The 22,132-nt window shown below is 42.9% G+C and overlaps 1 protein-coding gene across 2 annotated transcripts in view; it reads left to right on the top strand.

The window, feature by feature from the left end:
- Positions 1 to 22,132, top strand: part of LOC121571446 (dolichyl-diphosphooligosaccharide--protein glycosyltransferase subunit STT3B) — a 95,004-nt gene that overhangs the window by 27,325 nt on the left and 45,547 nt on the right. For both annotated transcript variants that reach the window (XM_041882904.1, XM_041882905.1), the window contains exon 2: positions 20,094 to 20,202. In XM_041882904.1, coding sequence (XP_041738838.1) covers positions 20,094 to 20,202 — 109 coding nt within the window. The remainder of the gene's footprint in view (positions 1 to 20,093; positions 20,203 to 22,132) is intronic.

Genomic DNA, 22,132 nt, shown 5'->3' with positions numbered 1-22,132 from the left:
CGTATTGAGGGGAGGATGGATGGGGCCATGTATTGCGAGATCTTGACCAACAACCTCCTTCCCTCAGTAAGAGCATTGAAGATGGGTAGTGGCTGGGTCTTCCAGCATGACAACGACCCGAAACACACAGCCAGGGCAACTATGGAGTGGCTCCGTAAGAAGCATCTCAAGGTCCTGGAGTGGCCTAGCTAGTCTCCAGACCTGAACCCAATAGAAAATCTTTGGAGGGAGCTGAAAGTCCGTATTGCCCAGCGACAGCCCCAAAACCTGAAGGATCTGGAGAAGGTCTGTATGGAGGAGTGGGCCAAAATCCCTGCTGCAGTGTGTGCAAACCTGGTCAAGACCTACAGGAAACGTATGATGTCTGTAATTGCAAACAAAGGTTTCTGTATGATAAAAATTACAGACCTCTACATGCTTTGTAAGTAGGAAAACCTGCAAAATCGGCAGTGTATCAAATACTTGTTCTCCCCACTGTATATATCATATTTGCCAAAAAATATATGTGGGATTGGAATTGATGCAGACAATTACATTGATGGAAGCTACAATTATCTGCAATGTTAAAGCTGATCTACCCCCTAAAAAAATTAACACTTGGGGGGTCATACATTTACATAGTTTACAATTGTTGCTTCAACAATAGCCTTTTAGTATGTAGCGGCAGGTATTATCCTGTCCTTCAGCATAATGTTATAAATGATCCTTTCATCAAGATTCATTTGGCTACCCATGGAGCAGTATGCTAGAGAAAGAAGGGGGAGTTGTAGGGTTGAAGAGTTAGGAGTCATACAAAGCTTTAAAATGGCGAGGCTCCATGCAGCTTTTCATCATTATCAGTGTCAACTCCCAAAATATCAAATTTGTTGACTCTGACGTTTCCCTTCAATGTGTGCGCTTCACTGTTTCCAGACGAGCGTCAAGCCTGCATTTCTTAAGGTGTCTCAATTTTAGGTTGAGTATTGTGGGCTCAATAATTTGTCTTTTAGGATTTATATAGTACCTGGCAGGGCGTTGTGTCGTGATGTGTAAAAAGGCTTATTTTTTTGTCATTGGGCATAGTTTTAAAACCCAGCTCCATTTCACTGGCCAAGTGTGGTGCGTTTGCCTGCAGTGCTGCTGCTGTAATGCCATTATCATGTTCCCCCCAGATTTATCCCACAATAAACACCCTTAACCATGATTTGTTTCCTTTCTGCTCCCTCAAGTCTAACACTCCCTCTCTTCTGGGACACGACGAATGCCTCTGGTGTGCTCCTTAAAAGAAGCAGCTGAAGTCTGAAGATTTCACTGCCGACTCGGGAGACCTGCTATTTTGTAATTGGGTTGGTTCCCGTGCCGAACTGGAAATTTGTCTTTCTCTGGTTGGTTGGGTTTGTTCACTGGCTCCTTCAGCAGAGTGTTATATGTGTTTTCTGTTTGATTGTTTACCGTCCACAGGGAGGCATCTCAGTTGTTAAATCACCTCTGCTTTGTTCAAATGTCACGTCCTCTTAGACGGGGAGACTTGGGAGATAGAGGCTAAGCTCTACGGGATCGGTCTACTTCTGCAGCCCCACTGTGATAAGAAGCCTGCTTTTAAAGCTGGAAGTCTTAAATAAGAAAGGAGCATAGCAGTTTGCTTTGAACTCTAACCGCTAGAGAGAATTCTGCAATCATCTTGCAGAATTCAATCTCTGCCTCTACATTCATTGTTTATAGGTTGGTAAGGCTGGATGATTATAGCTTCCCTGTAGTGGCTGGTATTTTCTAATACCTTTTACAGAATACATTATGTAAATAGTTTAATGAATATTAATAAATGATGTGCTAACAGGCAACAGGTCTGCATGCAAAAGAAGGTTGAAGTGAGACATTGTGTCCAGATCAGAGCGTGTGAGCGGAATTGAGCGGTCGGAAATCCCGCTCATTGCTCATGGAGCGGTGCGCACCGCTCCGGTGCTCCACATCCTTTCCAACCCTCCGCTCACTCGCAAGAAGAAAAACTGCAGCTCCAAATTCGGGCCATTCATTAAAATCACAATTTAACCAACACCCACCTATTTTTGTGACTACCTGGACCCACCATTTATGACTCGTTTCAGGAAACTAGCCGTATATCGCGGGTCACTTCACATGAGAGCCATTTGAACATAAACTTCTTTTTTTTTTATCAAAATCTGTTTTTTGGAAGAAATGCCATCTTGAACGTGAACTTTCATGTGCCTTAATAACAAACTTGTATGCCATCTGTAAATACGAATACAATTGTTAAATTACGAGCCTAGTTGGTTAAGCCACAGAAAAAGACAGCAACCTTCCTACTAGCCATGATTGAGTGGGCTGGACATGCCGAGAGAGGAGTTTGGATTGGTCTGCCATACAGTGCCTTGCAAAAGTATTCATCCCCCTTGGCAAATTTCCTATTTTGTTGCATTACAACCTGTAATTTAAATGGATTTTTATTTGGATTTCATGTAATGGACATACACAAAATAGTCCAAATTGGTGAAGTGAAATGAAAAAAAAAAAAATAACGGAAAAGAGAGGGCCGCCCACCAAAACTCACGGACCAGGCAAGGAGGGCATTAATCAGAGGCAACAAAGAGACCAAATATAACCCTGAAGGAGCTGCAAAGCTCCACAGTGGCGATTGGGGTATCTGTCCATAGGACCACTTTAAGCCATTCACTCCACAGAGCTGGGCTTTACGGAGTGGCCAGAATAAAGCCATTGCTTAAAGAAAAAAATAAGCAAACACGTTTGGTGTTCGCCAAAAGGCATGTGGGAGACTCCCCAAACATATGGAAGAAGGTACTCTGGTCAGATGAGACTAAAATTGAGCTTTTTGGCCATCAAGGAAAACGCTATGTCTGGCGCAAACCCAACACCTCTCATCACCCCGAGAACACCATCCCCACAGTTTAGAGACATACCCCAATAGACTTGCAGCTGTAATTGCTGCAAAAGGTGGCTCTACAAAGTATTGACTTTGGGGTCAGCATGTGTAGGTAATCCTGTCTAACGTGGCTTTTTAAAAAATTTATCGCGTAGTGGAGCTGCATGAGTGTTGCTCTCCACTTTCTGGAGGATCGAGTTTTTAAATCAGTGGAATTAGAGTATGATCGCTAAAGAGATGGAGAAAACGCCTCTCTCCGGATTACAGCTACAAACTAAGGGCAACCATGCATCCATGACAGGGAGACGTGTCCATCATGCATGATGTATACGGGTAAGATAGTCTAGCGAGCTACATTTTCAGATATTACAAGTTTCAAATTTTGACTAAGTGGTTTCATTTCAAGTTAAAGTGTACTGTTGGCTAGGTAGCTAACGTTAGCTCGCTAGCTAGCGTTACGTGTATGATCTTATTATTCGTATCTCAGAGCCATTTGCTTGGCTAGTTAGAGCCTAATGTTAGCTAGCTAACATTGAACCTGGTTGGTTAGCTACCTGCAGATCATGTAAGGTCATGAGTTGGGATTATGGTTCATTGTTTACCTAGCTAGCTAGCTACATGTCTTAACAAAAGACTCCACTATGCAAGTAACCATTTCGTGTGTGTTAGTAAATTCAGTCTGAGTATGCCAGAGCGCAGAATAACTGATGAATTTACGAACAAACAATACCCGTTGAATATGGCCGGTGTCGGTAAATGTCGGCAAAAAAAGCATAATTAAATTGTTGCCAGCAGCACAGTTAGTTACCAACGCTCTGGATAACATGAAAACAGCCTAACCAGCTCTGCAGCTCTGCTACCAGAGCTGGTTAGGCGGTTTTCATGTTATCCAGAGGTAACCAATGTCAACTTTGTGTCGAAGTAGCTAGCAAGCTAGCCATGTTAGCTTGGGTGCTTGACTGCCGTTGTGAGGTCAGAACACTCGGCCCAACCCTACTCATCGGCCAGAGCGTAAAGTGTGCGCTCTGAACGCTCAGAGAGCAAAACGAGATGGGTGGGGCTAAAGCTTAAGAGGGTGTGAACAATGCTGAATGGGTGTAGACAAGGAAGAGCTCTCCAGTAGGTACCAAAACATTCAAAGGCCATTTTCTCAAAAGTGAGATTACAAGTTTATCAACTTTCAAAGCAGAATTACTTTCCCATTGTTCCCTTAAATGTAGCTCTGTGTCTGCTTTTATCCAATGTAAAAAACAACATTTCAAATATTGCTACATAAGATCGAATCAAGGCGGTCGGTCACATTTGGTTTTGAAGTATTGAAACCAAACCATGTGATTTGAATTAAAAGTATTTTAATAAACAACAGGAAAAGGTGATTGTAAGAAGCTGCTTAGCATGTTGTATTAAACAGCATATACACTCTAAATAGGTCAGGAGCCAGACGGGTAGCCTAAGAAGGAACGGAAATGAATTATTTAGGTTATATTATTTCAATTATTTCAAGGCTATAGCCTACAAAGAAATACATTGAAGCATTTGCGAGTGTGACAGACTAGGCTGGCAGGGACATTAAGGCTCAGCATTTAAACAACAGTTGTATTAAATCATTATAGTCTATAAATTGTGCATATAGGCTGTAACTTAAAATGGAAAATAATATATTTATATATTTTTTATATACACAAATCCTTATTAGGCACAGTCTACAGTGTCTTTTAAATAATTTTTTTGAAACACGAGTTTAGCCAGAGTCTGTGGCTTCAGGCTCATGTGATGGTGCTTGGAGAGCAGGCCAGCAGCGGAGAATACCCTCTCCACGCTTGCATAGCCACTAGAGATGCTAAACACCTTTCGGGCCACTCTTGCCAGGCTGGGCAGGATGCGTTTTTTATTTTATTTTTCTCTAGGTAGGCCTAAGGGATTTTAGGTAAAATAAGCCTATCAAAACTGAAAGCTCCTTGAAAGAGGTAATATGCCAGGCCTATAGGACCAAAGTCAGTGATGGCCTATTATATGAATAATAGAACAATAATGAATGAAACATTTAAGAGATCTGATTTTTTTGTTTAGAAATACTTTGCTACAATGACACACACTTAGCTAGCTACCCACCTTATTCCTTTCTGTTAGCATGTGCACGTAGTAAGTACACCATCATGGTTCTTTAGTTGTGGACACTACATCACCGCACTCCCTCTCTTGCTCTTGGTCATCCTCATCTTTGTAAGTCACCTTGATTTTTCACCTGTATTTTATCTGTTTTTTTATAAAAAATATTTAGCGTACTTGATGACAGTAGCTTAAGCAAGGGGCTATAGAAGCACACAACTAGACTACAAATGCATTCTGGGCCGGGCATGCCCTGAGCTCGTGAAGTGAGCGCTACTGGAGCGAAATTGTAGCGGGCGAGAAGGCCGACCCTCCAGCCTTTGGGGAAACTTGCTCCGGTCAAGTTGGGCACGCTCTGCTCTCCACTCCGCTGCAGCTCCGCTCACATACTCTGGTCCGAATGTTATTTAAAGACTGTTTTTAGACGACCTTTTTCCACCCTCCGACCTTAAAGGCTGAGCAGCGGAATTCATTGACTCTTCCTTTTTTCATCTCTCTGTCATTCATTGTTCACAAGGTGTTGCTTTCATCTCAAACGGATTCATCTCGTTTCCGTCTATCATCCCCCCCCCATCTCATGTTTCATGGTCATTTCAAAACGGCTCCTTGAAGTCTAGGGTGAGGTTTGCCAGGGAGGCTTATTGATAGTCCTAGTGATTTTAAGTCTTACTGAGGATTTCGTATCTGAGAGGTTATAACATGAATGAGCGAGGGCATTTCAAAATCATTAAATTAAAGCTGTTGCAAGCAAGCTGCTTATTTACCCTGTGGTTAAACCCTTTTCTTCTGCAGGGATCTAAGTAGAAAGGTTTGTTATTAAACTGAATGATTCAATCTGACAATTAATTGTTTGTTGAAAAACATTTAATTGGAGGCAATCTGCATAAAGCTTCCCATAGGTCACACATTTTAATAACCCAACTGGCGAGCTGTAAAGCAGCTTTTATCGCAGAGCAGGCTGCTGGCTGGTTCTGCCCTGATATTGTGCATCTGTAATAAAAAGACCTAAATGAAAATACATGTATTTATTTATATGTCCACTGACTGATTTCTGGTTTCATTGAGTGTCAGTAAGGAGTCTAGATGAGCTGGCATCATTGAGAGGGACTGGCTGCTCACTTTGCTCTCCTTCACCCTCTCAAAGGAAGGGCCACAACACACTTGGCAACTGCTTTATTCATAATCGAATTTCCTTTTGTTTTGTTCTGAAAAACCGCAATCTATCGAGTGTGAAATGGACTTCTGCACCACACACGCTCTTTTAAAAATGTTTAATACAGCTCGCCAGCTGTGCTCGCTCCACTGCCAGCCGCTGATGCCTGTACCATGAGGCTAAAGAACCACCATTTCCTTTGTCAGAAGCTGTATACACATTTGTTTAAAGTTTGGTCATGCAGTGTGGAGACTTGCTGAGCAACATTCTGAACTCTTGTAAGGCTTTACGTTTCTTTGTTTTAGAACTAGACTGACCTCCAGAGGTCCTGAACATGGTTAGCAAGCACTCTACCATGCAGGGACCGATAACACAATGATTTGATGGCAGACTCAAGTCAGACGTTAGCATTCGAAGTCTGCCTCCTGAGTAAGTTTGTGAGTGAGTAATTGTGCATATGTTAAAATCATTTTTTGAACATTAAAGCGAATGTATTAGCATAACTGGGCCGTCAATATAGCAGTAACACTGAATTGAAAGTCAGCGGAATCTAGTGTCTAATAATTCGTTTAAAAACTTTCCTGGAAAAACCTGATCCTACTACGCTGCACTCATGTCCATTACTTTCTTTACTTGCCTTGGGGCTACAGCAATAAGAATCGAGGGAAGTATTTATCAGACTGTACCCCACTTTAAAATTGCCCTAGCAGCCTTTTACAGGTACACTGTTTTATTTGCTGTTCTTTATAATAATAATAATAATAACTATTTGTCTTCATTCTGTCAATCTGGAGCTGTGTCAAGGAAATAAACGTTGTTGAACAGCATTTTTCTGTTGCCTTTTTGTTGGGTAGAAAGTTGAAAATCTTGTATTGAGGGAGCTCCATTCAAAGGACAATTTGGAAGCACAAAAGATTTGGGGAAATTTGACAGTTGGAATGCAGGCATTTTTCAATGCCATTTCAAATGGCTTTCATTCAGTTGTACCCATGAACAATCAATGTCTTTCAATCATAGTTATGTCTGTGCTCAGCAGACTGCTTTAAATAGCTTGTCATTTGTCATGTATTGATTTGAATAGACAGTTGCTAAGTTCCTTGCTTATTGACATGATGGCAGTATGCCCTACCTAGGAACTGAAGCAGCAGCCATCTGTTACTGTTTCCCAATAACTACAGCCAGCTGGCTTGTTTTGAAAAGTAAAAAATTGTGACATTTGAGTTAGGCTTTAATGTGAGGAAATGAATGCGTTTCCTTGATAATTTGACCGATTTTTTTCATGGTATTAAAGGAAAGGTTCACACATTTTTAATGTTTAAATTGTTTTTGTGCATCTCTGAGTGGTGTTCTATCGATTCCCTGGGTAATTTCATGTTTTCATTTGTATCTGAGTTATTGGTGTTAAAGCAGCCAGAAATCCGGCCGGTAGGACTGCTTCCCAACAACTACAGCCAGCTGGCTTGTTTTGATAGTTGCTCTCACTACACCACTGGAAGTTGGTAGTTGCTCTCACTACACCACTGGAAGTTAATAGCAATACGACTTTTAGATCACGAAAACGTCTGTCATACATGTCAGATTTCAGTACTGGCCGATGTCATAACTCGGGTGGATGTCTTCTCGCAAATGAGCCATTGATCATATTTTTGCGATATTCCTACCTCGAGAGAATGTTTTGTTTAAGAGGGTCTAGCACATTTTTCCTGTTTGTGTGCCCCTTTAGTGCAGGGTGCATTGCATGGTGCTGTTGCCGGTTTCTAAGGTAATTGTCACGCAATCCCTTCTCAAAGTCAGTGTGTATGTCGAGAAACGTGCGTATTTTCCTCGAAAGTACGTAATGCCACGATTCCAAAGCTATACGATATTACAGATGACAAGTAAATTATCTCGCATTTCGGAAAAGATTTGTGATGTACTTCATGTTGACGAAATTCGTGCTGTTGGGTTTTTGAGCTAGCGCCCAATAGACTCCCATTCACACCTTGAAGGAGAGCGCCCCTTGTCCCAGAATGCACCGCACGGCCGGTTGACGTAGCATGGGCAACGTTTCCCATCTCCTCAAAAGTATATCTGCCGTTGCGAATGTCAGACTCCGCTCTGTGAGGCACATCGATCTGCAGGTTGAACATGGTGAGATTGTAGACACCTAAAATAACACTGCAGTTTGTTTAGGAGATTTAACAGCTAACTAGCTACTTTACATGCTGATATTGTCTTTGGTTTTATTGTGTATAACTACATGTGCCTGCCAACCAGCCCATAGAGACAGAATCCATTTTAGATTTTGTAGTCAACTTGAGCTGCAACAGATTTCCACAACAATTTTCCATTTTATTTTATTTTTATTTCACCTTTATTTAACCAGGTAAGCCAGTTGAGAACAAGTTCTCATTTACAACTGCGACCTGGCCAAGATAAAGCAAAGCAGTGCGATTAAAAACAACAACAGAGTTACATATGGGGTAAAAAAAACAAAGTCAAAAAATACAACAGGAAATATATATACAGTGTGTGCAAATGTAGCAAGTTATGGAGGTAAGGCAATAAATAGGCTATAGTGCAAAATAATTACAATTAGTATTAACACTGGAATGCTAGATGTGCAAGAGATTATGTGCAAATAGAGATACTGGGTTGCAAAAGAGCTAAATAAATAACAATATAGGGATGAGGTAGTTGGGTGGGCTAATTTCAGATGGGCTGTGTACAGGTGCAGTGATCGGTAAGGTGCTCTGACAACTGATGCTTAAAGTTAGTGAGGGAGATAAGAGTCTCCAGCTTCAGAGATTTTTGCAATTCGTTCCAGTCATTGGCAGCAGAGAACTGGAAGGAATGGCGGCCAAAGGAGGTGTTGGCTTTGGGGATGACCAGTGAGATATACCTGCTGGAGCGCAGACTACGGGTGGGTGCTGCTATGGTGACCAATGAGCTAAGATAAGGCGGGGATTTGCCTAGCAGTGATTTATAGATGGCCTGGAGCCAGTGGGTTTGACGACGAACATGTAATGAGGACCAGCCAACAAGAGCGTACAGGTCACAGTGGTGGGTAGTGTATGGGGCTTTGGAGACAAAACGGATGGCACTGTGATAGACTACATCCAATTTGCTGAGTAGAGTGTTGGAGGCTATTTTGTAAATGGCATCGCCAAAGTCAAGGATCGGTAGGATAGTCAGTTTTACGAGGGCATGTTTGGCAGCATGAGTGAAGGAGGCTTTGTTGTGAAATAGGAAGCCGATTCTAGATTTAACTTTGGATTGGAGATTCTTAATGTGAGTCTGGAAAGAGTGTTTACAGTCTAACCAGACACCTAGGTATTTGTAGTTGTCCACATACTCTAGGTCAGACCCGTCGAGAGTAGTGATTCTAGTTCCAAACTGTTACAGACCCATATCCATCCTGCCCTGCCTTTCAAAAGTTTTTGAAAGCCAAGTCAACAAACAGATCACCGACCATTTCGAATCCCACCGTACCTTCTCCGCTATGCAATCCGGTTTCCGAGCTGGTCATGGGTGCACTTCAGCCACGCTCAAGGTCCTAAACGATATTATAACCGCGATCGATAATAGACAGTACTGTGCAGCCGTTTTCATTGACCTAGCCAAGGCTTTTGACTCTGTCAACCACCGCATTCTTATTGGCAGACTAAATAGCCTTGGTTTCTCAAATGACTGCCTCGCCTGGTTCACCAACTACTTCTCAGATAGAGTTCAATGTGTCAAATCGGAGGGCCTGTTGTCTGGACCTATGGCAGTCTCTATGGGGGTGCCACAGGGTTCAATTCTTGGGCCGACTCTTTTCTCTGTGTATATCAATGACGTCGCTCTTGCTGCTGGTGACTCTCAGATCCACCTCTACGCAGACGACACCATTTTGTATACATCTGGCCCTTCATTGGACACTGTGTTAACAAACCTCCAAACGAGCTTCAATGCCATACAACACTCCTTCAGTAGCCTCCAACTGCTCTTAAACACTAGTAAAACTAAATGCATGCACTTCAACCGAACGCTGCTTGTACCCGCCCACCCGACTAGAATCACTACTCGACGGGTCTGACCTAGAGTATGTGGACAACTACAAATATCTAGGTGTCTGGTTAGACTGTAAACTCTCCTTCCAGACTCACATTAAGAATCTCCAATCCAAAGTTAAATCTAGAATCGGTTTCCTATTTCGCAACAAAGCCTCCTTCACTCATGCTGCCAAACATGCCCTCGTAAAACTGACTATCCTACCGATCCTTGACTTCGGCGATGTAATTTACAAAATAGCCTCCAACACTCTACTCAGCAAATTGGATGTAGTCTATCACAGTGCCATCCGTTTTGTCTCCAAAGCCCATATAATACCCACCACTGTGACCTGTACGCTCTTGTTGGCTGGTCCTCACTACATATTCGTCGCCAAACCCACTGGCTCCAGGCCATCTATAAATCACTGCTAGGCAAATCCCCACCTTATCTTAGCTCATTGGTCACCATAGCAACACCCACCCGTAGTCTGCGCTCCAGCAGGTATATCTCACTGGTCATCCCCAAAGCCAACACCTCCTTTGGCCGCAATTCCTTCCAGTTCTCTGCTGCCAATGACTGGAACAAATTGCAAAAATCTCTGAAGCTGGAGACACTTATCTCCCTCACTAACTTTAAGCATCAGTTGTCAGAGCACCTTACCGATCACTGCACCTGTACACAGCCCATCTGAAATTAGCCCGCCCAACTACCTCATGCCTATATTGTTATTTATTTTGCTAATTTGTACCCCATTATCTCTATTTGCACATCATCTCTTGCACATCTATCATTCCAGTGTTAATACAAATTGTAATTATTTTGCACTATAGCCTATTTATTGCCTTACCTCCATAACTTGCTACATTTGCACACACTGTATATATATGTATTTCTGTTGTATTTTTGACTTTGTTTTGTTTTACCCCATATGTAACTCTGTTGTTGTTTTTATCGCACTGCTTTGCTTTATCTTGGCCAGGTCGCAGTTGTAAATGAGAACTTGTTCTCAACTGGTTTACCTGGTTAAATAAAGGTGAAATAAAAAATAAATAAAATAAATAGTCGGGTGGGTGGGTGCCAGCAGCGTTCGATTGAAGAGCATGCATTTAGTTTTACTAGAGTTTAAGACCAGTTGGAGGCTACTGAAGGAGTGTTGTATGGCATTGAAGCTCGTTTGGAGGTTTGTTAACACAGTGTCCAATGAAGGGCCAGATGTATACAAAATGGTGTCGTCTGCGTAGAGGTGGATCTGAAAGTCACCAGCAGCAAGAGCGACATTGATCTACACGGAGAAAAGAGTTGGCCCAAGAATTGAACCCTGTGGCACCCCCAGAGACTGCCATAGGTCCAGACAACAGGCCCTCCATGTTGCTACCAACCTTATTATAACACCAAAATGAAACATTTATTCACAAATATTGTTCTCACATAGTGTTATTTAACACTGTCAATTAAAGGAATGAGTGGTTTTGGGTGGATTTTTTCCTTTACGGTTTAACGATGTTCCACAGATGCTGATTTATCTCTGGAAGTGAGAAGCCATTCACATGATCAGATACAAGTTATTTGCTGTAAGTGTTTACACACTGAAATTATGATGATTAATGAACATAAACAAGTTTAGCTAGATTTAGAGCGGGAAAAAGACATGACATCCGTATGCACTCGAAGGCGTGCGCTTCCCTGCGGCTCCGTTGTTCAGTGATGCCAGGTAGGCTACTTCCGTTTTATAGTAGAGCTGTGGTTAATATGAGCAGCTGAGAAATACATCTAAGAACACTTATTTCACTCCAGGCATTGTTTGAGGAGCATGCTCTCACTGCGTGACAGGTGATATTCTGCCCAAACTCTGTATGGCGTGGGCTGTCCAACCCAGTTCCTGCTGCTACCCAGTGCTTAATTTGGAAAACCAAGTGAAATCTGTTCGGTAACATCGATAGTAACATGTTTTCGCAACAAAACATATTTCACTAAATGTTGACAGCTCCTCTGCACGCTCAAGAAAAGAAGGAAGGGAAGAGAGGAGGAGATGGAAACGCACGGTGGTGAGATTCTGTATAGCCAAAGGTAATGTCACCCAATTATAGGCTATTCAAAATCGCATACAAATTCACTATAATTGTAAATTAACTGTAAGCCGCCCTGCACAATCATTGAACCAAAAGCATTTCCTAGAGCTGTAGTTCTCTCCCAGACTCGTGTTTAGAAATGTTGGAGCGTAACATAAGGTAAACAAGTCCATCCAGTATGCATAATAATACAGTCCACATTCAAAGGCGATTACTCAAATTTGGCTAGACCAATTATGTACCAAAGACATCTTGAATCAGTTTTGTTTTATGTTTTTCTGCCATGCCTAATATTTGGTAGACTATGCATTGTATAACAGCACAATCAACATTTTAATTCAGGCTAAGCCTATGCATGAGCTCTAATATGCTTTTGGTGTTTTGAATTAATCATTACCTTAGAAAGCGATGGCCATTTTGTTGTTAGGCCATTTTGTTATGTTAAAGCCTTATTCTAAAATGGAACACAAATCTTCAATCTACACACAATACCCCATAATGACAAATCGAAAACGGGTTTTTAGAAATGTTTGCAAATGTATTAAAAATATAAAACAGAAATACCTTATTTACATAAGTATTCAGACCCTTTGCTATGAGACTCGAAATTGAGCTCAGGTGCATCCGGTTTCCATTGATCATCCTTGATGTTTCTACAACTTGATTGGAGTCCACCTGTGGTAAATTCTATTGATTGGACATGACTTGGAAAGGCACACACCTGTCTATATATGTCAGAGCAAAAACCAAGCCATGAGGTCGAAGGAATTGTCCGTAGAGCTCCGAGACAGGATTGTGTTGAGGCACAGATCTGGGGAAGGGTACCAAAAAATGTCTGCAGCATTGAAGATCCCCAAGAACACAGTGGCCTACATTGTTAAATGGAAGAAGTTTGGAACCACCAAGGCTCTTCCTAGAACTGGCCTCCTGGCTAAACTGAGCAATCGGGGGAGAAGGGCCTTGGTCAGGGAGGTGACCAAGAACCCGATGGTCACTCTGACAGAGCTCCAGAGTTCCTCTGTGGAGATGGGAGAACCTTCCAGAAGGACAACCATCTCTGCAGCACTCCACCAATCAGGCCTTTATGGTAGAGTAGCCAGACGGAAGTCACTCCTCAGTAAAAGGCACATGACCACCCGCTTGGAGTTTGCCAAAAGGCACCTAAAGACTCTCAGATCATGAGAAACAAGATTCTCTGGTCTGATGAAACCAAGATTGAACACTTTGGCCTGAATGCCAAGTGTCACATCTGGAGGAAACCTGGCACCAACCCTTACAGTGAAACATGGTGGCAGCATCATGCTGTGGGGATGTTTTTCAGTGACTGGGAGACTAGTCAAGATCGAGGGAAAGATGAACGGAGCAAAGTACAGAGAGATCCTTGATGAAAACCTGCTCCAGAGCGCTCAGGACCTCAGACTGGGGCGAAGGTTCACCTTCCAAAAGGACAACAACCCTAAGCACACAGCCAAGACAACGCAGGAGTGGCTTCGGGACAAGTCTCTGAATGTCCTTGAGTGGCCCAGCCAGAGGCCGGACTTGAACCCGATCAAACATCTCTGGAGAGACCTGAAAATAGCTGTGCAGCGACGCTCCCCATCCAACCTGACAGAGCTTGAGAGGATCTGAAGAGGAGATTGGGAGAAACTCCCCAAATACAGGTGTGCCAAGCTTGTTGCGTCATACCCAAGGAGACTCGAGGCTGTAATCGCTGCCAAAGGTGCTTCACCAAAGTACTAAGTAAAGGGTCTGAATACTTATGGAAGCCTGATATTTCAGTGTTCCATTTTTTTTATAAATTTGCAAAAAAATCTAAAAACCTATTTTTGCTTTGTCCTTATGGGGTATTGCGTGTAGATTGATGAGGGGGGGAAAACAATTGAATCAATTTTTGAATAAGCTGTAACGTAACAAAATGTGGAAAAAGTAAAGGGGTCTGAATACTTTCTGAAGGCACTGCATGTCACTGGTTAGAGGGACAATAGAGCCCTGAGTACCAGTCCATTAGGACCTGATGGTCGCTAGCAGGTTGGGTACTACCAAAGCATGTCCAGAGTGCATAAGAGGAGATTACCGTGACTCAACAGTCACATAGAATTTTACTGCTGTCATGACTCATGACTGCTGGTGTGTTGGTAATACGGTCACCGCAACAGCACTATTCATCACATACTGATCTTTATAAGCGTATACAGGGCTTGACATTTAACTTTTTTAGCCACTTGTCCTTTAGACAAGTAGGACTTTATTTTAATTAAATTTTTTTACTTGTCCGAAAGCTCAAGTAATTTTTCGTCATTCTGTAACACCATGGGCCAAAAAGGTGACTGAAAATTATGTTGTATGATGTAAAGAACCACTTCACAAAATAACATTCATTATTATCACTGGTATTGACAAAGGAAGGCTGCTGCGCTCTGATTCCATGTATTATACAGTAGCGCTCCTGGAGGATGGTTGGAAACATTAAAATTACAACCAACTACTTTTTGTCTTACTAAAATAATTCCCTCATTCAATGAACCAGGGATCAAATGGCTAAGGTGGGCAAGGTAGCTAAGATGTTTATTCATACCGAACAAAAATATAAATGCAACATGACACAATTTCAAACATTTTACTGAGTTACAGTTCATATAAGGAAATCAGTCAATTGAAATAATTTCATTAGGCCCTAATCTATGGATTTCACATGACTGGGAATACAGATATGCATCTGTTGGTCACAGATACCTTTAAAAAAAAAAGTAGGGCCGTGGATCAGAAAACCAGTCAGTATCTGGTGTGACCACCATTTGCCTCATACAGCACGATATCTCCTTCGCATAGAGTTGATCAGGCTGTTGATTGTGGCCTGTGGAATGTTGTCCCACTCCTCTTCAATGGCTGTACGAAGTTTCTGTTTATTAGCGGGAATTGGAACACGCTGTCGTACACGTCGATCCAGAGCATCCCAAACATGCTCAATGGGTGACATTGTCTGGTGAGTAATACAAGCCCAGGAATATCTGGGACATTTTCAGCTTCCAGGAATTGTATAGAGACACTTCCGACATGGGGCCGTGCATTATCATGCTGAAACATGAGGTGATGGTGGCGGATGAATGGCACGACAATGGGCCTCAGGATCACGTCACGGTATCTCTGTGCATTCAAATTGCCATCAGTAAAATGCAAGTGTGTTCGTTGTTCGTAGCTTATGCCTGCCCATACCATAACCCCACCTCTACAATGGGGCACTCTGTTCACAACGTTGACATCATCAAACCGCTCGCCCACACAACACCATACACGTGGTCTGCGATTGTGAGGCCGGTTGGACATACTGCCAAACTCTCTAAAGATGTTGGAGGCGACTTATGGTAGAGAAATTAACATTCAATTTTCTGGCAACAGCTCTGGTGGACATTTCTGCAGTCAGCATGCCAATTGTACACTCCCTGAACTTGAGACATCTGTGGCATTGTGTTGTATGACACAACTGCACATTTTAGTGGCCTTTTGTCCCCAGCACAAGGTGCACCTGTGTAATGATCATTCTGTTTAATCAGCTTCTTGATATGCCACACCTGTCAGGTGGATGGATTATTTGGCAAAGGAGAAATGCTCACTAAAAGGGATGTAAACACATTTATGCACCAAGTCTTAGCGAAATACGTTTTATGTGCGTATGGAACATTTCTGGGATCTTTTATTTCAGCTTATGAAACATGGGACCAACACTTTACATGTTGCGTTTATATTTTTGTTCAGGGGAGATCTTGACAGCTTTGGAGTTACTTGTCAATTAGGCCCACTGGCACACGCAGGTGATGCATACACAATTACTTTTCCAGGATTTTAATTGTTGACCAAAAATGAGCTATAACTGGGCAAATAACTCACTAACTAGCAATGAATTTCAACAAATGTGCACACGTGGATAGTCGCTTTGATCTCAAAAATGTATCTGGCGACTGCATGATTGAAAGACAGCTCGTGCCTGTCTATGCAGGCCTACACTTATGCAATTATTTAATGGGTCAATGAGCACGGCGCTCAGTAATTTAACCATGTCATGTGAAACAATATGAATATATCCCTCATCATTCGCCAAAACGTCTTGTCGGCCTACTTCTGTCGTATCTGTTGGATACTCGGCAGTATAATAATAGTTTTGGCTCTTGTCCAGTAAACCAGTGTCACCCTCTTTTCCACCAGCATGGTCATGTGAGCATGCGGTCAGAAGGGGAACAGGCGGAGTGTGTACAGTCCTGACTAGCGGGTGGGGCATCCCCCTGAGTGCCATTGAGTTGGATGGAAAGTAGCCAAGACTGGGTCCACTGGTAGAGCGGTTGAAGTATTTTTTTAAATTGCTTTCTGTGGTTCTCTTTATTTCCGCCTCTGTGCTTTGACAGTTGACGAACAAAAGCTTTCCTGAGTGGGGTATGAGTGGATAACTTGCGGCGGTAAGGGCTCTCTGCTGGGTAGCTCTTATACCTGGCTGCATTTGACCCGTTCTGGTCTCTCCATGCGCCAAAGTTAGAGAAAGAAACACTGGTTTTGCTGGCTCATCCTCAGTGTTTTGATTTTGTTCCAGCTGGACAGACTTGTGAAAGTGTCTGGTCCCGGACATCACGCTGTGTCCGGGTTATAGAGTAATGTGATCTGAATGTTTATCCCTGTGGCTCAAGCAGTCTTAGTTCCTCACTGTGGAAGAGCCAGCTTGTCAATGCTCATTATGTGCACTGCAATATAAGATGTGTGTGTGTGTGTTGTCTGTGCACCAGTAGCATGGTCTCCTCACTAGACTTGTCAGTCAGTGAATAATGAATGAACCATAGCAAGAGCATGTGTCATATTCTACTTGAAAGTGAAGCTGCGACAGGGAGTGCACCAGCACTGCGAGTATAAATAGTGCAAGTGTTCGTTTACATCCTTTTGTTCCTCACTGGCTTTTGTCATACTGTTCAAAGCCTCTTTCCTCAATACCAGAAATCCTTTCAGAAGCGCCAAAACTTTGAAAATATCCCGTGTGTCCAAACAGATAATAAATAACATTAACCAAGAAAAGACCATCACTAGCTAGGTTTCCATCCAATTGGCGACAGATTTTCATGCGAATATTAAGAAATCTTGATAAGTTGCGTCAATTCAAATCTGGTATTGGAACAAAAAGAGGTGAATACACGTCTTCTAAAATAGACTAGTATTTTAATTAATGCAAAACACTTCAATGGTAAATATGATGTTCGTATATACGGGTCCACTGAAATACCACGCAGGGCAGACAGAGAACTGATCCATTGTTCTAAGTTCTTCTCCAAATACTCTGACAGAGATAGTTCCCGCTCCCTGCTGGCCTATCAGAGTAGAGACAGAGCGTGGTTTAGACTTACTCAGCCTATCGTCGGCGCACAGGCTGGTCCCAGCCCCTTGGCGCTTCACTGTTGCCAGGTGTTTAGTTGTTTTGCAACTTGTCCAGAGAGTCAGCACTTTTGCAGTACACATGTCCTTGAGCGGTCTAACAAAGAGGCAGTGTTTGTGTCTGTGTGAGACTCACAAGTCTTATCTCCCCCTACTCCCTAACAGCTCCTCACATGAATCAGAGCTTATGTTAAACAGTCTATATCAGTACAGCACAAACCTATTATGTTTAATCATTAATGTATTCTTTCTAAGCTAGGCATCACATCTAGTTATAAGAAAATAGAGCCCCACAATCTGCATAAAAACAATATGCGCATTTTCCCACCAGAGATGTTTCCATCAAATTAACTTGTTGCAGATAAAAGGCTGTGCGTGATGACGTAGTGCACAAAAATACCTTTTGCGGTAAAATCTCCATGTACCGAAATCAAGTCAAATGGGTTTCCATCGCATTTTCAACTCTACTGATAGTTTTCTCACATTTGTTGCGTTATATAGCGAGTGTGCACTTTGGTATTGGCATGTGCAGTCTAGCCAACAGTGCTATCTGCGTGCTGTTGGCTAGAACGCACGTATAGCCTACATGAGATTGTTGTTATGGACAAAAGAGCGAGATAATTTTTTTTGTCAAACAGCAGCCAAGCATAGATCATAATGTCACCGGAATAAGACCCTCGATATTTATTGGAAAGGAGCATCAAGCTCATAACCTTGCACTTTCACCACCCTGTGAAGTTCATCATAATTTATTTAATCTGTAGCCTAATAAACTGCATGCTTTCCCGAGAAGTCATAGTGGGAGGACCACACATATCATCGTGTGACTCCAAATTTCTAGCATAATTCATTTTACCGACACAAAGATAAATAATAATAAATAATCCCACCTTGTCTAGCGTATTTTGTTTTGTCGACATTTGTCAAGTTTACCGAAAAATGTTCTGTTTCCATCAGGTCTGTAATTACATTTTATATCTGACATGAACTTTACTCGCATAAAAATGTTGCATAGAAACCTGGTTATTGACTAGAATTTGGCCACCAAGCGCTTTATCAAAGGATTTTGGCCTTCTTCTTTACTCACCTGCAGATACTAGTCCTTTAGGTGAGTTGTTTAGAAGAAAAAGCACCTTGCAGTGATTAATGAGCTTCTCCACATGCCAGCCATTTTGCTCCTGAGTAGTGCTGCAGTCTAAGGCACTGCATCTCAGTGCTAGAGGCACACTACAGACCCTGGTTAGATTCCAGGCTGTATCACAATCCAGCCGTGATTGGGAGTCCCGTAGGCGGCACACAATTGGCCCAGCGTTGTCTTTGTTTGACCGGGGTAAGCCGTCATTGTAAATAAGAATTTGTTCTTAACTGACTTGCCTAGTTAAAAAATACAATTAAAAAGTGGAATCTGTGTGTGAGCTGCTCGTGTCTCCCAGCAGCTCAGTGAGTGTGTGCTGGCCGCCAACCTCCCCCTCCACTCAAATCTCTTGCCTCCTGAATCATCTGCTATGGAGACAAAGTATTAGGGAAGGATGCTGCTATTTATTGTGTTTAGGGATTGCTGACATACCAGTGTCGTTAGGGCTGTTTCTGCAGACAAGTGTGATCTGTCACAAGGATGGATGTCCTTGATTGCACAAACATGACTCATGAAGTGTGTATCACTCTGGTTACATCAACTGTCCCCTATATATATAAACTTTCACTTGAAATCTAAAACCACTGCCTTGCACTGTCACGCTGAGCCAAATGAAGATTTCAGATATTAACTCATGGCCTAGCATGGAATCTAAGCAAGCAACCACGTATGAATCTGTATGAATAACGTTTACAGAGTGGCTTCGAGCAGACATTTCACCATCTTTAGACATAATTAAATGTAAACTTGATGTTTCAGAGCGGAGATGTTGTCAAGCAAAACAAGCCAACTCTGTTCTGGTTGGAAGTTTGGGATGTCTCCGTAGTGTCAGATAAAGTTGATAATTGTCCAAACTTGCACTAGCAAGGACATCTTAACAGGTAGGTCTAGGCCTTTATGGGTATTCCACACAGGAACCATAAACCCACATGGATTAATGAGGAGAGGAAATAAGGTGCCCAAGAAATGTACTGTATGGTTGCGTTTTATCTGGCAGTTGTCTTCCTAGTGTCAGCTTTTTTAGTGTGTGCGGCTTGATGGCAGTCCAAACCATTAAATATCTTCGGTTGAAGTCCATAATTTTGTGAGGTGCATTCATTTTGCTATTTGGTTATTTCTCGAAGACCTCTTTTCTGTTGTCACTTAAAACTGTGGGCTGGACATTGGCCTCCATTTGTAGAATCTGGAAATAATAAGGCTATTCTTTCCAAATAATATTTGTTTGCACATTCAACAATTATGTCTGAATGAGATATTTGTATTAGCTGCCTGCTTTGTGTGCCACTGTTAATTGCCTTGTACCAACAAATCCATCTTCTCTCCCCACAGGTTCAACTACAGATCAACACATCACCTGACCACAAATGGGTTTTACGAGTTCCTCAACTGGTTCGACGAGAGGTCGTGGTACCCCTTGGGGAGGATCGTGGGGGGCACAGTAAGTTTATATCAAATCAAATCAAACTTTGTCACATGCGCCGAATAGAACCTTATCGTGAAATGCTTACTTATAAGCCCTTAACCAACAATGCAGTTCAAGAAAGAGTTAAGAAAATATTTACCAAATAAACATAACACTAACGAGGCTATATACAGGGGGTGCTGGTACCGAGTCAATGTGTGGGGGTACAGGTTAGTCGAGGTAATTTTTACATGTAGGTAGGGGTAAAGTGACTATACAAAGATAATAGACAGCGGGTAGCAGCAGTGCAAAAACAAATGGGGGGGTCAATGTAAATAGTCCGGGTGGCCATTTAAATAATTGTTCAGCAGTCTTATGGCTTGTGTGTAGAAGCTGTTAAGGAGCCTTTTGGTCCTAGACTTGTTGCTCCGGTACCGCTTTCCGTGCTGTAGCAGAGAGAACAGTGTATGACTTGGGTGACTGGAGTCTTTGACAATACTTTGGGCTTTCCTTTGACACCGCCTAGTATATAGGTCCTGGATGGCAGGAAGCTTGGCCCCAGTGATGTACTGGGCCGTACACACTACCCTCTGTAGCGCCTTACGGTCAGATGCCGAGCAGTTGCCATACCAGGCGGTGATGCAACCAGTCAGGATTCTCTCGATGGTGCAGCTGTAGAACTCTTTGAGGATCTGGGGACCCATGCCAAAACCTTTTCCTGTAGTCCACGATCAGCTCCTTTGTCTTGCTCACATTGAGGGAAAGGTTGTTTTCCTGGTACCACACTGCCAGGTCTCTGACCTCCTCTCTATAGGCTGTCTCATCGTTGTCAGTGATCAGGCCTACCACTGTTGTTGTCAGCAAACTTAATGATGGTGTTGTAGTCGTGTTTGGCCACGCAGTCATAGGTGAACAGGGAGTACAGGAGGGGACTAAGCACGCACCCCTGAGGGGCCCCAGTGTTGAGGATCAGCGTGGCGGATGTGTTGTTACCTACCCTTACCACCTGGGGGCAGCCTGTCAGGAAGTCCAGGATCCAGTTGCAGAGGGAGGTGTTTAGTCCCAGGGTCCTTAGCTTAGTGATGAGCTTTGTGGGCACTATGGTGTTGAACGCTGACTAGTCTCTCAGGCCCTGCTGCTGAAAAACATCCCCACAGCATGATGCTGCCACCACCATGCTTCACCGTAGGGATGGTGCCAGGTTTCCTCCAGATGTGACGCTTGGCTTTCAAGCCAAAGAGTTCAATCTTGGTTTCATTAGACCAGAGAATCTTTTTTCTCATGGTCAGAGTCCTTTAGGTGTCTTTTGGCAAACTCCAAGCGGGCTGTCATGTGCCTTTTACTGAGGAGTGGCTTCCGTCTGGTCACTCTACCATAAAGGCCTGATTGATGAAGTGCTGCAGACATGGTTGCTCTTCTGGAAGGTTCTCCCATCTCCACAGAGGAACTCTGGAGCTCTGACAGAGTGACTATCGGGTTCTTGGTCACCTCTCTGACCAAGACCCTTCTCCCCCGATTGCTCAGTTTGGCCGGGTGGCCAGCTCTAGGAAGAGTCTTGGTGGTTCCAAACTTCTTCCATTTAAGAACGATGGAGGCCGCTGTGTTCTTGGGGACCTTCAATGCTGCAAACACTTTTTGGTACCTTTCCCCAGATCTGTGCTTCGACACAATCCTGTCTCGGAGCTCTACGGACAATTCCTTCGACCTCATGGCTTGTTTTTTTATTTTATTTAATCCATTGTAAAATAAGGCTGTAACAAAATGTGACTAAAGGGAAGGGGTCTGAATACTTTCCGAATGCACTGTAGATATAGGCCTAGACTCCCTGTGTGGTTGGGGGGTTAGATGAGAAAGCACCATGGACCGTACTTTTTCATAAGCCTCCCCAGTGCTCTTCGATCTCAGTCACGCATCGGCAGCAACCAGTGAGCTTTTAACTTGAGGGATTCCCCATGACTGCCAATGG

The sequence above is a fragment of the Coregonus clupeaformis genome, chromosome 8 (genome assembly GCF_020615455.1).
Source record: "Coregonus clupeaformis isolate EN_2021a chromosome 8, ASM2061545v1, whole genome shotgun sequence".
NCBI lineage: Eukaryota > Metazoa > Chordata > Actinopteri > Salmoniformes > Salmonidae > Coregonus > Coregonus clupeaformis.
The sequence above is the reverse complement of the archived record's forward strand: the minus strand, read 5'-3'. Positions and strand labels throughout refer to the sequence as shown.